At 45.1% G+C, this 17,315-nt stretch overlaps 2 protein-coding genes across 2 annotated transcripts; one reads left to right on the top strand and one right to left on the bottom strand.

The window, feature by feature from the left end:
* The first annotated feature begins 67 nt into the window (after window positions 1–67).
* hspd1 (heat shock 60 protein 1) lies at window positions 68–8,521 on the top strand. The gene is made up of 11 exons (XM_036545295.1): window positions 68–180; window positions 2,348–2,523; window positions 2,780–3,115; window positions 3,477–3,572; window positions 3,916–4,009; window positions 4,119–4,287; window positions 4,615–4,714; window positions 5,029–5,274; window positions 5,641–5,815; window positions 5,988–6,166; window positions 6,461–8,521. Exons 2-11 carry the CDS (start codon window positions 2,350–2,352, stop codon window positions 6,620–6,622), a joined length of 1,731 nt encoding a protein of 576 aa, XP_036401188.1. The 5' UTR covers window positions 68–180; window positions 2,348–2,349; the 3' UTR covers window positions 6,623–8,521.
* A 2,083-nt stretch (window positions 8,522–10,604) lies between these two features.
* On the bottom strand, window positions 10,605–16,728 carry coq10b (coenzyme Q10B). Its single transcript, XM_036545170.1, has 5 exons — window positions 16,589–16,728; window positions 13,535–13,687; window positions 11,719–11,911; window positions 11,320–11,421; window positions 10,605–10,969 (listed from the first exon to the last, which is right to left on the bottom strand). The coding sequence occupies exons 1-5, from the start codon at window positions 16,687–16,689 to the stop codon at window positions 10,802–10,804; spliced, it is 717 nt and encodes a 238-aa protein (XP_036401063.1). The 5' UTR covers window positions 16,690–16,728; the 3' UTR covers window positions 10,605–10,801.
* Between the last annotated feature and the right edge of the window lie 587 nt (window positions 16,729–17,315).

Here is a 17,315-nt window from a genome sequence, read left to right as displayed (position 1 = left end):
ATACATATTGCGGGGCCAGTCGGTGAGTTACCCGGATGGAAAAGCCCATGTGCGCCGTAGTGTCCTGAGCCGACTTCAGTATGTACTAAGGGAGCGTTTTCTCAGCCTGCACACTGTGTGACAGTGCCGAACTGACCAGACTGCTGTCATCAGCCCTGACCTAATCAACACAATCTAACAGTAAGTACAGGGGTGTCAGGCTTCTTAGAAACCCCCAAGTGGCACTTGCTAACTTGCATTGTTTTTAAATATTGTTTGTGATATTTATGTAAATGATGAGGGGGGCTGAATTCAGGCAATACAGCTAACCAGAAAGATTAGCTTGCTAGCAGACGTGGTAGCTATAGCCCATCGGTGGCCTTGCAGAGTTGCTATGCAAATGCTCGCGTCTTTGCGATGTCTGTGAAACCTCTACGGGTAGTGCCTGGGATGTAAATGTTTGACACTGGCAAGCTAACTTTATTGTAACTGTGCACTTATTCTTTAAGTCCTTATTTTATCATCATTTGGAGGCGTATGCATAGCCAGAAGAGTAATGTAACTAATGTCAACTCTTGGTAAATAGTAGTATAGTTGTAAATGTGAGCTAAATTTCATTAATCATTTCAGTAGCTAATTGCATTCTTATTATTGGAGACGTCCCTCTGCATTATAGGTCTTTGCTGACACATTAATCTAGCTTTATAGACTGCATGAGTTATCCATCGGCCTTGGTAGTTTGAGGGAGAGAAAAATATAATCCCACGTGAATCTAAAATAACTTGCCGGCATGTGTATCAATATGGTTATTAAGATAGTTAATTCCCTTTCAGACACTCACTGAATCTTAGTAAAATTAAGCTCATATAAAAAGCATGTCAAATAGGAAATAATCGGGTACATTAATTCTGAAAATCTGCTTCCTTAGACCGAGAAGTAACGTTAGCTAAAGTGTACCTAGTTGCACAATGGAATCAGTGGAACCTATGTCATACCAAAAAGTATTATTTCGGCAAGCAGCTAGCTAGCGAGCGAGTTATATGTATTTGCAAGCCACTGTCTCTAAAATCTAAGATGAAGTATTTGTTCGATAGCTAGCAAGCTGGCTCATGAGCTCCAAAGTCCGTGTTAGTGTTATTGAGTTACAGTTAGCCGTGTAGCTTGCTAGCCTTCCTGCTCGCTTTCTAGTCGTTTCCGTGCACTCACTGAAAGCTGAGCGATTTTGACCTTGTGACGCGTGACCCTCTACACACGTGGGGACAATCCGGAAGCGCGTGGAGAACCTTTTCATAATGATGGGATCCACGTTTTCCTTACTTTCCCATACACGTCACGTTTTTCGATTGTCCTTGTTCGATCCCATCTCACAAATCTGTGAGGGATTATTTTACAAGATCATAAGATATATAGACTGGCGCTATCGGCGCGGGCGCTACGATTGCATTTGTCTCGATATGCGACTATAGGCCCATTCATTCAAATAAAGACCTTGATTTAAGCATAGGACGTTATCCCCTTTCCTCGTGTTCGGAGGATGTATCTAATAGCAAATATATGACCTTGAAAAATGTGAAACTGGTGGACGCTAGAAACCAAAGCTGTTATTGCATTTTCTTACCAACCGAAGCAAGACAGACTACAAATTAAGGGGGATATGCGATGAAATAGTAGTTACAAGGAAATTATGGTTACAAATTACCTGAATCAACCATGGTACCACCAAGAGTTTGAAATAGAGTACTGTACGGGCGATCATGTGGCTTTAATTTAAAATGGCCCGGTACCCTAGTTGTTAACTTTGCAGTCACTTGGGATACCAATTGGTTCCGCTAGATTACTACCTCAGTTTTATGCCAGTGGTGTAAGTGATGTCGAGTGTTAGCCCCGGGCTGCGTTAGATTTGTGTAAACTTCAGATTGGCAGATAGACGTTGCTCAGACAAACCAGGTCAAAGTTTCACGTCTTTAATGTCAATGAGCAGTGTTACCTACGTAACCAAGCTTGCTACAAATTCTGCGTTCTAGGTACATTTATGTTTAACCTGTATTGTGTAAAACTGTAAATGAATTGACAGAATCTTGTTTTGGCAGTCCAGAATACCTTGCCTGAACTGCCTTACAAACTGTCATAGACCACATGCTCTTAAATTGCAGTTAAATCAGTGCTTAGCTTGTAAGCATTGTTGTCTACCGTTAAACAATTGCAGGGAGTGACATGGTGTGATATTATGTGGCCCTCACCTGATTTAATTTAATGGATTGTGTCAGATTAAAAGTAACAAGTTGCTGGCTGAGTGAATGAATGGGCAGGTGTTGAGGAGCAGTGTGTGTCTCAGTGTATAATGTCTAGTCCTCTCATCCCCCCACAGCAATGCTGCGCTTACCAAGTGTGATGAGACAGATGCGCCCTGTGTGCAGGGTGCTGGCCCCCCACCTCACTCGCTCCTACGCCAAGGATGTCAAATTTGGAGCCGACGCCCGTGCCCTCATGCTGCAGGGGGTGGACCTGCTGGCTGATGCTGTCGCCGTCACAATGGGACCCAAGGTATGGGGGCAGGAGACCAATGAGGCTGAACACACAAACCGCTACTCTAGAATGTAATGACTTTTTTAGGAAAAAAAAATTCAAGCTGTCATGAAACAACTGGAAGGGAGGCAATATTTTATTTTCATTTTTTTCTGATTTTACTGGAACATAAGCCTTCCCATAAGTTTTTGTTGTTTTTCCCCTGAGAATGTATTAGCTGTGTGCCTCTGTGTGTCCTTACATGTCTCCCTTGCTCCCCCCTCAACCACGACAGGGTCGCACGGTCATTATCGAGCAGAGCTGGGGCAGTCCCAAGGTGACCAAAGACGGGGTGACGGTGGCCAAGAGCATCGACCTGAAGGACAAGTACAAGAACATCGGGGCCAAGCTGGTGCAGGACGTGGCCAACAACACCAACGAGGAGGCCGGGGACGGCACCACCTCCGCCACCGTGCTGGCCCGCGCCATCGCCAAGGAGGGCTTCGACTCCATCAGCAAGGGCGCCAACCCCGTGGAGATCCGCCGCGGCGTCATGCTGGCCGTGGACACGGTCATCAGCGAGCTCAAGAAGCTGTCCAAGCCCGTCACCACACCTGAGGAGATCGCGCAGGTAAGGGGAACGTCCCCACCCGCACGCTTTGGGGATCAATGAAATAAAACTATGACGATGTGGGTGTTTTACTGGTCAGTCAATAAGCCTCAAATAGAGTGTTGTTAACTACATTTAATCCTCTAATGATCACTGGGAAATTCATCTCATAGTGTTCTCAAGTATTTTTTAAAGATGAGTTAATTTTACTAAACTTATTCTCAATTTTGTCATCTTCAAAGAGAACCTGGAAGTTACTTGCTGAAGTATGTGCGTATTCAGAATGAAGTTAGTATACCAGTTATCATCCTCCTGTATACCAGTTACTTTGGTTTGTGCTGTGTGCAGTTTAAAGTGATCTGTCACTGTCATTTCATTCCAGGTGGCCACCATCTCTGCTAATGGAGACAGTGAGGTTGGCAACATCATCTCCAATGCCATGAAGAAAGTGGGCCGCAAGGGGGTGATCACAGTGAAGGTGGGCATCTCCCTGGATGGAGATAGGATAGAGCTAAGCCTCAGAGAGGCCTTCGAGTGGTCAATAGAACACTCATCTGCACTGTTCCTTTACTGAACTATAGTACAGAGTTTGGTTGATATGCTTATGTTGTGTCTGGACATGAAATGAAAGATGGAAATGTCCTCAGCTAGGATTGTGAGAACTGTGTACTGAATGGCCTTTTGCGTCATGTGCCAGATAAACCTGTTCACACATGACATTTTGTGTTATAAGAGCAGAGTACAGGCCTGGAATTAAGTGAAAACGTGTCCCAAAATGCTAAAAAAAATCATTGCTCATCACTGCCTTTTCTGACTCCCAGGACGGTAAAACTCTGCATGACGAGCTGGAGATCATCGAGGGGCTGAAGTTCGACCGCGGCTACATATCCCCCTACTTCATCAACACTGCTAAAGGTGAGGCCTTGTTCCCGTGTTCCGATCCCCTCCGCTACTGTGTTTCATGGCAGTGCCAGACAGTTGACCCCTCACCCCCTGACCCCGCCCTCCCTCTCTCTCTCGGCAGGTCAGAAATGTGAATTCCAAGACGCCTACCTCCTCCTGAGTGAGAAGAAGATCTCCAGCGTCCAGAGCATTGTCCCTGCGCTAGAGCTCGCTAACCAGCACCGCAAGCCCCTGGTCATCGTGGCAGAGGATGTGGACGGAGAAGCCCTCAGCACGCTTGTACTCAACAGGTTTGTCTGCCTCTCCCTCCTCCTCTGGTGCCTTTTCCATATCCACCCTGACTACAGCTGTGTAAAAAATCAACCCCCAAACTAACACAACAGGTAATTAAATAAATTCAGTACAATACACTACGTGAAGACTGCTATTTTGGCCTCAGGGCTGAAAATAAGGTTTCTGTATTTTAAGTGAACAAGTGGGTGGAAGGATCAGAGATCTTAAGGTGGTGTAATAGTAGATGGTGTGTGTGTGTGTGTGTGTGTGTGTGTGTGTGTGTGTGTGTGTGTGTGTGTGCACGCGTGCGCATGACTATGTAATTACTTGCTCATTGACTCCAGGCTGAAGGTGGGACTGCAAGTCGTGGCAGTGAAGGCCCCAGGGTTTGGAGACAACAGGAAGAACCAGCTGCAGGATATGGCTGTTGCCACCGGGGGCACTGTGAGTATATCTTGTCTCTTGGTTGTGTTCACTCATTCTACTCCTCATCAGCCAAGTGATTACATATAAGGGTTTACCACTTTGTGGGTAGAGCTGTCACATGCTGTCATTCACTAGCTGAATTGGACCAATCCAAATCCCTTCTTGTCACCAGCAAATATTTAATTTGATTAAACATTGTGGCCTTGTGATGGCTCCACTCATTAAGTGTTTTTATAGCCTCACACCACCACCAGTCACCACCCTGTATTCTGATGAGTTAAAGCTTGATAACAAATTATCCATTCCCTCCCACTTCCTCTCTCGGCTTACAGGTCTTCGGTGACGAGGCCGTGGGCCTGGCCCTGGAGGACATCCAGGCGCACGACTTCGGAAAGGTGGGCGAGGTGGTGGTCACCAAGGATGACACCATGCTGCTGAAGGGGCGCGGCGACACGGCCGCCGTGGAGAAGCGCGTGGCCGAGATCGCTGAGCAGCTGGAGACCACCACCAGCGACTATGAGAAGGAGAAGCTGAACGAGCGTCTGGCGAAGCTGTCTGACGGGGTGGCCGTTCTTAAGGTCAGCAGGCAGGGGAAGAGTCAACGTCAGGACATGGAACATAGAATTATGTAGTAGCGGTGTTTTTTTTTTTTTTGTTGAATCGTTTTTGCTTTTGCAACGCTATGTTGTTGCGACTAATGGTCATGCCAGTAAAGAAGACTGAATTGAGTAGGTGTGGCAGGATGTCGGCAGGATCAGCTGTTTGCCAAGTACTTTAAGTTTATTCTCCATGTGATTACTGCCTGTCCTTAAGAGAGGACAGATTGGCTCCAGTATCTTACATGTACACTAAACAATAAGGTACAGAAATATTGCGCAGGGTTTCACAGTGGTGCTGATCCCGTGAGCTGAGTGAGTGACGGCAAGCTGCTGTGCCTCTGGCAGGTTGGGGGAACGAGCGATGTGGAGGTGAACGAGAAGAAGGACCGCGTAACGGACGCCCTCAATGCCACGCGGGCGGCTGTGGAAGAGGGTATCGTGCCGGGGGGTGGCTGTGCCCTCCTGCGCTGTATCCCTGCCCTGGACAGCATCACCCCTGCCAACGCCGACCAGAAGATTGGTGAGTGCCTCTTCTGCCCATCCCTACTCTGCCAAAAGCCGTCCTCTGTTTGTTAATCGGATGAAAAATGCAGGGGAAAATAAGTCACCTTAGAGCAGAAATTTTTCATTGAGCTCTTCTAGGCATTGGTATTAATCTGACAGTTATTGTCCTTCCTTTCCTTGCTATGTAGGAATTGACATCATCCGCCGTGCCCTGCGCATCCCGGCCATGACCATTGCGAAGAACGCTGGAGTGGAGGGCTCGCTGGTGGTGGAGAAGATCCTGCAGAGTGGCTCGGAGGTGGGCTACGATGCCCTGCAGGGCGAGTACGTCAATATGGTGGCCAAGGGCATCATCGACCCAACCAAGGTATGCCCAAGATACAATTCCAGACTTTTATGGAGTTTTTACTTTATTTTTATTATAAATCCTTCCCCTCACCATCTCTGAGTTCTGATTAGGGATCAGTGTGGCAAAAGGATTAGCGACACTTTGAGATATAGCTTAGCATTATGTCCTCTCATTGCAGTAGAGTCACACTGTGGCTTCCCTCACTGGTAATATAAAAGGGAAATACTATGGTGCTTCTCACCACAAACGCCTCCTTGTGGTGAGATGTAGTTATTGTAGTGATCAATGGTTGCTCTGGTTCCCCTATTACAGGTTGTGAGGACAGCGCTGCTGGACGCGGCGGGTGTTGCGTCCCTGCTCTCCACCGCGGAGGCTGTTGTCACGGAGATACCGAAGGAGGAAAAGGAGGCCGGAATGCCCGGGGGCATGGGAGGCATGGGAGGCATGGGAGGCATGGGTGGGGGCATGTTCTAAACCTGCCCACCTCCTCTCTGAACATTCTGTCAGACTTATGAGGGGGGGGGGGGCAGGGTCAGGGGACAGAGTGCTCCCTCCCCCTCCACCTGCTGGACTCACTGGCCATGAGTTTGTTGAGGAACTGCAAACAAGCGAGCCCAACCCCAGCCTGGCCTCACCCCTTCCTCGAAAAAACCTCAAGACTCTGGGTCGGGCTCAGCCGTGCCTCGCCGCCTCCCCCAAACAGTCTCCAGTTCACACAGTATAGGATGACCCTGCTCAGATTTGCTTTGGCAGTGATGGTCAGTCCCTGCTCATGTGTATAACAACTCGATAACAGTGATATAAATCTTCTAAGTGCTATTTTTAATGTATGAAGTTCATGCAATGGTGAATCTTGGAAAGGTATCACTGTCATTCAGATCAGAACCACAGTAAATATATTTGATTTCCTCCTGTACTATCATACCTTTATGCATATTGGATGAAACTATTGGACATGGTTGCTTAGATGGTTGGGAATAAGGAGAGGATAGGTTTTCTGCAGCCAAACCTCATTCTAGCTCCTTTGCCTGTTTGACACACTGATAATTGAGCTCTTCATCTTGATCATTGTTCTTTTTTTATATATTTGCGTTTGTTTATCATGTTGTCCTTTATTACCCCAAATTTGTTTTGGTACTTAATGTTTCAGCAGAGAATTAAATAATTTTACTTGCTGTCAGTCAGCATTTTCATGAATGTGCATTCCATGAGCTGAGCATCTTAGACTTGTCATCAACAGTGCTGTCAGAAATCTCATACCCAAATGTAGTCTTTGTCCTCAGCTGCTAAAAGCCTTGTAAATTTGGTAAACTGTGTGTCTGAAGTTTATCCTGGTTGGTGAGGAGTGCCTCGTTTACTGGTGTTTATCGCCATCTTTTGTTCTGCTTTACAAATGCATTGGAAGCCAAGGGTGGGCATGCAAGATCAAAGTGAAGAAACGTCAACTCTAAAAAAACACCTAGTTGGATGAACACTTTCAGCTGGAGGAGTCCGTCCTTTTGCTTATGAAGTTAATACTTGTTAACAGCTGGCTTCAGGGTTGAATAAAGGAAAGAAAGTTAATTACAATGTTCACGGTCCAATAGTATGAATAACTAACTACAGGTAACTATGTTATATGGAAGAATAGTGCTGGACTGTGTCCAGTTTTCTTCAGAACTGAATTCAGAAAGGGGGGATTTGGGGGCTGGCTTTAACTGGGGGTTGAAATGTGACAGTCAGCACGTTAAGGGTTTCTTCAAAGGGCAAAACCATGAATAGGTCTGTCCCATTAGTTAAGGCTGTATTTTTGCAGGCTCACCACAAGAGGCTCTCTAGGAGATCTTGTTCATAACAAGAACAAATTGGGAGCCAAAATCATGATTAAAACTCTAAAACGTGGCCATTTTCGGCATTATGTTCGTAGCACTATAATGCAGCCTGTATTGAACTCGAAGGGGAAACCGCCACATTTTACTGACTGAGCAGACTGCTTTCCCGGTACCGGCTGAGTCTTAGTATTGGCGGGGGCAGGACCGTAGGGTGGGGTTGGTCAGCTTGAACGGTGAGACTCCCACTGCACAGCTTTTTTGAATCATTCGTCATGTTAGTGCCAGTTTTGTGAACGCCTTCAGCGTGCTCAGTATCATTGTTCTGCCTGACCTTAACGTTCATGACAATGTATGAAGTCTTGCTTAGGCTTTGGCTTTTTTCTGCATATAAATGTGTGCTTTTTTGTTTTTGACCAGTGACATAAATGACTGGGCAAAGGGAGGTCCATCTGTTACTCAACATTTACATCATTCAACAGCGGTGGCAGTTGCTTTTTCAATGCTTTTATTTCTTTACAAAGAAGCAGTTATAATTCAGTTTGTTTTGTACTATGTAGTCTGATAATTCATGTGATATTTTTTATTTAATAAAATCAAATGTTCTGATAAATGTGAGTGCAGTGTTTTGTAAGCTTGGTCAAAGGTATGTTTCTTCTCATACTCCCTTTTCATCTTGCTGTGGGTTTTTCCTTGTACCATTGCTGCCAGCTAGCATTCAGCTTGCTTCTCACTAAGAACATAGCATTGCCCATCACAGAGGAATATATCTCTTGCTACAATATATTGTAATTTAATTGTCCTAAAAAGAACACATATTAATCTACTAAATGTACATCTTTTGGGTCCCACATGCCCTTTTGTAATATTGAGAAAAGAGGTGATGTTTTGGTAATAGAAAAAGCAAATGCCTTTACTAGTGATAGAATGCAGAACTTTCTCCCTGCAGAGGGAGCATGGGGAAAAAATGCAAAAACAATCACTAAACCAGAAGTGCACCTTACTGGCACTTAAGCAAAAAACCACATTCTGCCAAAGGGATGTTGATCGGCCTGATCTGCGGTTGTTGAAAAAGTTATGGTGTACCCAAATTAACAAGTGCTTTGCCAACTGTTACCTACACACATTATAAATGGACATTGATTACACGTATGGGTTTGAATCGGAAGTGCTGCTGCTGTGTGTGCCCTCAATGGTTAATTTGATTTCGTTTCAGTATAATTACTCATGAGTGTTTGAAATTCTGAGCTGCACACTATGAAAAAAGAATTACTAAAAAATCCAATAGTACATTTATATTGCTAAGCACACTGAAGACACATTTGATGTTTCAATTACATCTGGTATTTGACATTTACTTTATGCAGGATGTGCCGTTTCTCCATCAGGGGTCAGTATACACAATCTAATGGGATCTCATTTCTGGATAATAAATTAAAAGGACTATCATTACGACCTCTCTCTACAGTCCACAAATAGTCCCACAGCATCATGTGAGACAGAACCAGTCTAAACCAGATGTTCAGTTTTAAAACTCACATGAAGGTCAACAAAGCACACAGAGACATCTTTGTAGAAAAATAGTTTATCAACCATGCAGTCTGGATACATCTTCACTCAAACACTCATTAAAACACCTTATTTTGCACTAGAAAAAAAAATTCAAAGGAAATTAAAATGTTTGGCAACAATGTGCACAATATCTGGGGTCTTATAAACAGTGTGAGCACATGTGGTTGTCAAATAGACTAAATAAATACCAAAGTGATTATATGGAGTATACATACACATTCTAAAATATAATAAACTAGGAGAAGTTGAGGGGTACTGGGTATGGAACTGGAATCACCAAGGGTCAATGGTGGTAAATGTTTAAATCAACCTGGCAGCTATAGTTATCCATCAACATCCTTCCACTATGTCCATAGTTTGGGCCCTTATGAATAGTGGATGAACAAAAAAATTGTGCAGGGGCAGTGTTAAAAATGACCAAACTCAATATAATTACCAGCACACTTCACATTCAAGTGTTTGACTGTCACTCTGCTCAGGGGGACTCATTAATAGGAAACAGCAGCGCTAGTTCAAACGCGCTTCTCAGCCAGCTGACGGAACACCAGAGATGCCAGCAGGGCCGGCCAAAATTAGCACATGCTGTCACTGAATAACACCTTTTCACTTGAGAAGCTACCACGCGCACAGCCCTCACAGCATGTGCTATATGTATTTACATTAATGTTATTTTTGGCCAAATCGTTTTTCAAACCTCAGCTACACCGTACACACTGCAGACAAATGGCTATTTCACTTTCGTTTCCCAGCAAATCCAACATATTCGACAGCTACTGTCACACAACTTTGCTACAACGTTTCTCTTACAGTCAAGCAACTAAAGCTGGCTGCAGTGGTGCAGTTGGGTGTTGACAGCCTTGTTAGGGCAGGCACAATCCTGAGCATGACACACACCTCATTCATAAATTCATTCGTTCATTATGACCTCCTTCCTTTTTAGCCCATAGCACACTACTTCAGGGTCTGCAGCTCTGGGGTGCACAGCCCTGCCTCCCCAGCTACTGAAGGAATGGTGCATTTCACATTCACACCAGCAGGGGGAGTGTGCTGAAGTGTGCAGTGGGGGGTACTGGGGGGGGGGGGGGGGTGCTGGCATGAAAACAAGAGAGAAAACTCAAAATGAAATTCAGGAGCAGGTGATTATTGGGAGTAAAAACAATGGCCAGGTTCTAATAAGGCACGGTGGTGGTCAGGCAGACGACACCCCAGTCCCAACCCCTCATCCCCCTCTTCCTTCCCTGTTCCCTGTGCTCCCCGACGGAGGGGCCGTGCGCTACGTTTGGTGGACCTCGTGGAACATCAGCTCCCGAGGGATGTGGGTCTCGGCCCCGTACAGCTTGCAGGCCCGCCGCTCGAAGGCCGACACCATCTGCTTCACTACCTCGTCGAAGAAGACCGTGGCCAGCTGGGAGTGCAGTAGGGAGCGGAATTCGAAAGAGATCTGCGAGACAGAATGGAGGTGCGGGTGTTAGGAGATCAGATGCAGATCAACGCTTTGTTCACCTGTGCAGACTGTCTGCTGCTTTCTTTTCTGGACAGGCTGACAGCAGGCACAGAGAACGAGTAACTCATCCAAATAATAGAAAGATCAAGACTGACATAGTCTGGCCATACAGTACCCTCAAAAGGTGAGACATGAGCCAAAATCAGCATGTATCAGCGTACTCAGGAAACACACGGTATCCCAGACATTGAGTTTGACCCCTGAGTAAGAGAAGTCCTCCTGTCCCACCTTTGCCCTGAAATCTAGCAGCATAGGTCGGCCTCACAGTAGTGAACCAAGATACTCACAGCAAAGTCCAAGGTACATGTGCGGGGGTAACCCGGGAGTCCGGGGCTAAAGCGCCACACCGTCTCCAGGTGGTTGAAAAGCTTGCCATCCGAGCAGGAGGCCTGGAGATGGAGAAGGGGAGGGACAGGAACAAGGAGCCACCAGGCCATTGGTCAATGCTAAGGCAACGCAGTCAACTCCATACCACATGACAGATAAAACACAGGTAACAAGAGCAAACCCTATAAATTTGTCATTCAAGAGTAATGGCCGACCAGGGCTAAATGTACAGAGCAGTCATTCACTGACTAATATCCAATCAGAATGGCTGTGGAGAGCAACTCATTTTCATTACTTAAACAGTCATAAAAAACAAGTTCAGATCCACCACCTTTCAGTCAAAGAACGCAGTGCCCTACCTTGACCAGATGAGGGCGCACTGTGGTGACTAACGAGGTGTACCGCTCCATCACTGGGGGGAAGCCCACCTCCAGCTTGGCCTTGCAAAAACCACTGCGGCGGAAGATCACATCCGAGCGCTTGCACCACGGCACAAAGTGGCGGTAATCTTCCACACCTGCCACCACGTCGTACATCTCCTGCATAGAGTACCTGAGGCAACAGAAGGCGGAACTGTCACACATATACCAAAACAAAGTTTGCCTGTAGCAGATCATCTGTGATGGCCACAACTGTTGCATTTTGTTTCCTCACCAGTAGGGCAGATGATTATGAAGCGGGTCAGTGGGTTCATCTGCTACGCTACAAATCAATTCTGCGAATTAACTCTGGTACAGTGAAAATCGGCAAATGGGCCGACCAGAAAACACTTCCTGCTGCTGAAGGCGGCATGTTACATTGAGGCTCCAGGTCTCTCATGCACACAGTAACCAAACCAGGATCATCTATCATACCCCTAATCATAACTCAAATCTCAATTTGTAAAATGGTGCATGTTTGTTGAGTAAGGATGAATGGTTTGGGACAGACCCTGACCACACTTCAGAACAGCAGTGCCCAACCATGAACCTGAAGAAGCACACACAAGTAGGTTTTACAGCTCTTATTAAGAGACAAGCATTCTCAAAGCTAAATGGAATAGCTGATTTGCCTGAATCAAGTGGCTAAGTTCTTTTTGCTCTGGGCTTGCAGTCCACCAGCAACACAGTATTCTGCATCATCCAATGGACATGATATCATTAATATTCACACTGAGCGTTCTCACTTCATCTACTTTACATATGATTTGGGGATGGGATATTTTGTATCAGGCAGTCTGGATCCTAGCCCCCACCCCCCCAGGTCAAAATGAATCCTTCATAGCACAATATCAACACCTTGGCCCATTCAGAAATAAAATAAATGTTGTGTATAAATATGTGGTTGCCCACGGGGACCAATTATTTGGTGGAATTTCAGCCAAAATGAGGTTGCTATGAATCAGAGAGCCTTGGGTGAAGCAATAATTTGCTGGCAATGATTCACCAAGCTACAAATAGTTTTGTCCTTTGGCTAAAATAGTTAGTGATCCAGTCAATAACTCAAGGCTGATGTATAGTGGAGCACATTGCTGAATGCATTTAGCCTGTTAGAGGTCATAGAGTCATAGCTAATTATTCTGTTTGTATTGATATTTGAGTCTTATCTGAAATTATGTCGTCATTAGTTCATTTTTAAACTTTGAAAAGGGTTGCAATGTCATAGCCCCCATACAGTGGACAATTCTTGTATATATTTGAGACACTGAATTCCGATCTAATTTCTGACAAGCTTATGCCCAAAAGAATCAAGACAGATTCCATCAGTGTCTTTAAAACCAATTTTCTACCTTATTAACAAAGAACATTGGAAATTGAAATTTGACTGGAGATTTATCTTCTTCTTTGTGCAAAAAAAAGAAAAAACATTACTCATCTGCATTACGATATGGTGCTTTCAGAAATAACGTAACTGGCCACAGAACTGAAACGAAACTTTTGAGTCTACAGTGAGTAAGTGGAAAAAATAAAAATGAACTTCAGCTCAACCCTCAATGTGAACCAGCCCTAGTGCATTTTAAAACCTGGAAAGCTTACAGTTGGTGACGATTTTCCATCCCAGTATTACATAACTTCAGTCCTCTGCGTCCCTAATTCAGGGACACACTATATATAGACTGCGATACACAGCTAGAGCGATCTCGACCTGGCACAGCATACAGGCAGGAGTACAAACACAGCGAGGCACAGCGCTCACCCGATAATGCGTCTCTCGGAATACTCCTTCCTCTTGTTGAATGAATCCGCCAGGTTGAAGAGGCTGCGGGCGGGGGCGACGATGGGATGACTTGGGGTCACCCTGAGGAGGGGGAGTCCTCGGGTCATCAGGATTCCACACGAAGACAGATATCTGTAACCGACAGCAAAAAAAAAAAACGTTCCCAAGGATTAAACGTCTGCCTCTGCCTTTCCCCACTGCTGTTCAATGCAATGTTTTGCAGAACATTCTTTTGGAAATAACCATAACAGAAGCTCCGGTTTAGAAAAACTATGTCATGCACCACACATCCAATTGTCTCCTGGCACTGAATACGCTTTTATACAATGCAATACAATACAATACAACAGGCTTTACACTCCCCTGGAGCCCAGAATCCTCTCGCTTACCAAAATACATATGTTAAAGCTGCCAATTTTTTTTTAAAATGCAATGATTTGAATTAATAGAGGTCAGAGCTTTGCAGTTTATGAACATACAGTGAACTTTCTGTCATAAACATGCTTGATATAGCTATGAACCGCCCCTGGCAGACACCTACAATATACTCCAAAGAGAGTACAAAAATGAATGTTTGGCAAAACAAATAAGTAATGGAACAGATTGTACATGTCTGTAACTTTTTGACTGCTGAATCTATAGTATGAGTTCACAGAAGACTGACACATACTGCCTGTAACAGTTCCTCCTTGCAGACAGCTTTGCAGCTGACTTATGCAACGTCCCCATGCACTTTGCTAACCCTGCCCCTGACCTTCCATAGTTTGCACAGCTAAGCTGACACAATTAGTTCTTGTTTGCCTGAGCAGAAAAAAAAGCAAACTTGCCGGCCTGATTCCCACACTTCAGTGTAAAAGTCTCTGTCAGATATCTTGAACGAAACTCAAAGAGCTGAACTCAAAAAAGCACTTGAGAGTACAGCTGAACGAAAAAGCACAGTATAGCAGGGCAGAGACCCAAGCTCTAAGGTCACGCTCTGCTGACCATGTAACGGCCTTCCCACCTGACAAACGTTTGTCATTCAGCTCCCTCAACTCGGAGGCACGGGGAGTGTGTGCAGTCCACCAAAACAGGTCAAGGACAACAATCATAACATCAGCAGAATGTGGCAGAACGGAACACTATTCAAATTAGGTCAACAGCATTTACCCATCTGTCGCAAAGCCCACATCTGCTTGAAAAAGAAACACCAAACCGGTGCTGAAATGCCAAATAACAGTGGCAACACTACTAAATCTTAGCACTCTATGCAGAGCATCCAGATCAGGTGCACCTTAAGAGTTTACCTGCGTATAGCCTGGACCAACACTCTCTTCAAGCTTAGGCAGATATGCTCTGTCTGTCAGTTAGCACTTGAGTGACAGGTAGCCAGGCCTGGAATGAGAATTCGTTCCAGGTCCGTCACATTCTCAGTTCAAACACAGGACACTGACGTGCTTTATGTTTTCCACAGCAAACACACCTGCTATTCCTGAGACACCCTTATGTCTGTCCACTCATGCTGACACAATAACACAGGTCAACAAAGTCGTTGGGAAAATATTCAGGGGCGGGGAAAAAAAAAACAGTCCAATGGAGAGACAGAGACAAACTTTTGCCCCAGGCAAGTTTCAGGCAGTTTCTCTTTTCTGGTTTTGTGTTATTCAATCCATTCCCATTTAAAGTGAGATTCACTTCCATAGCTGGTTTCAGGTTCATCACAAGATAGACATTACAAGCATAAAAGTGCAACATGAACACAAACAGCACAGAATTTTCTATGATTGCAAAGCATTCACTGACAAAGTGAAAAGTAGGGAAAATTCCACAGGAACAATGACTGAACCAGATACAGGGCAACCAGACTGTCTGAAAGTTCTGGCCCAGATTCCTGTAATTCAAGTGTGACAACAGTTTCTGGCCAATATGCAAAGAATTACATTTAAATTTAAACAAAGATTCTGATTCTACACTATCAAGCGCGCACTGGAGTTATGTTTGATCACAACAGTCGATTTTAAGGAGCTGAGTCATTCTGCCTATGGCATTTCTGGGCTAATTCTTCAGGTTTCGTCGGTGCAGCGCGGCGGGCTGACACCCCTGCCAGAGACGAAACATATGGCTGTGCGCCATCAGTCAAGACGCCCGTACCTGGCCACCCGGTGCACGACCCAGGGACACAATGTCCCGGCGCTGGGAATATGGGCGGCATGGTGCCAGAGCCCTCGGTACCCCTGAACCACGTCAGAGGGGCAAGCAATGGCGTCATAGCTACAGCTACCGGGTGCCACGAACAGGGGGCGGAGGCTATCGACAGCTGTCTAGCTGTAAATTCAATAGTGCAGTGTGAGACGGGGAGGGTCTCCGGTTAGCTCGGATAACTGGGTCAAGGCATAATTTCAGTACAGGTGAGGCTACGGCTAGATGTTCTAACGGGTTGTTAAACTGCAAAGGACGAGAGACGGAAGTTTCGCTTTCATCTGACCCGTAACTAAACTACTCAAGAACAGTGCCTTCTGTGGCTAGTCTAGTAATATGCGATCCGAATATGGCTGCGGGCTGGCAAACCAATTTATTAAAATATCAAATGTTCGCTACGTTAACCAACGAGCGCAAGAAAAGTACACTTACTGTGACCCAGTCAAAAACCGAAAACATTTAGGGACAGAAACACTGGCTAGATTAAAGTTATTACAAGTAGCTGCAGATAGAAACAAAGAAGCAAACAGCTAGCTAACTTGCAATTCTGGCTAAACGTACTTAACAAATCTTATTTAAAACATTGCTAGACAAACTTTTAGAGAATGCATGAGAGATTAAATAGCTAGCCAGATAGTTTGCAATAACGTTTCCAGATACTGTCTAATAGATATTAATTAGCCTTCACCAGCAGTTGTGAATTGAGATCGCAACTGTAGCTAAGATACGTTAACCATAGTTGCTAGCTAGCTAACGCTAGCTATTTTACCTAAAACACATAACGTTAATCTGATACCTGGGTACACCGGAAGTTAGGTGGAAACACTTAAAAAAGCATTAGCCTCCACGGTTTACCTCACGCCATTCCTCCGAGGTGCCTCTCGTCGAACTGTAGCTGGAAACTGGTTGATACACTCGGCTACTGCTCTTCTCAAACTCCGGCCACCTCTCGCCATCTTCACTTTGAAAATCTTCTGAGTATCAGCTGGCAGGACTAGCCTGAAGGTCCGCCCCTCTGTGAGACGCAGCCTCCCCGAATGTCCGTGTGATTGGACAATAGTCGTGTATTAGGCATTTAATTGGACATTTGACACGTTCGTCAGAGGTGTGGTTGTGTATTGTGTTGTGGGTGCGTGCGCACAACTGTCACGAGATGCGGGATTGAATTGCATTTGCTTGGTGGACCAGCGGTGCGTAGTAAAGGTTATGGCTAAATTTGGGGTCAGGACACAAAACTGAAAGGGCTGTGACATTTTGTCTGTTTTTTCCATATATATATATATTTATATGAGCCACATCCCCTTTTCATATAATAGTTAATAGGCAGGACTTGCTCTTAATTTCTAATTGAAAAGTTGGTCAACAAATGATAAATGAATGATTTTTTTGTTTGGAGCGTTTGACCATTCTGAAGTTTACAGTTTGCTGTCGTTACTCTGCAGCAAGACTTGGTATTTTACAAACATTTTATTGCACATGATAGCCCGGAAGAGAATGGGAACGGCAGGAAATTTGTGGCACAATTGGTGCCGTGATTGAACAATCCGCGTAGAATACAGCAGTAAAATTTGAAAGCTGACTA

This window comes from Megalops cyprinoides, chromosome 14 (assembly GCF_013368585.1).
Source record: "Megalops cyprinoides isolate fMegCyp1 chromosome 14, fMegCyp1.pri, whole genome shotgun sequence".
Lineage (NCBI taxonomy): Eukaryota > Metazoa > Chordata > Actinopteri > Elopiformes > Megalopidae > Megalops > Megalops cyprinoides.
Note: the sequence above shows the minus strand (reverse complement) of the source record. Positions and strands in the feature narration are given on the sequence as shown.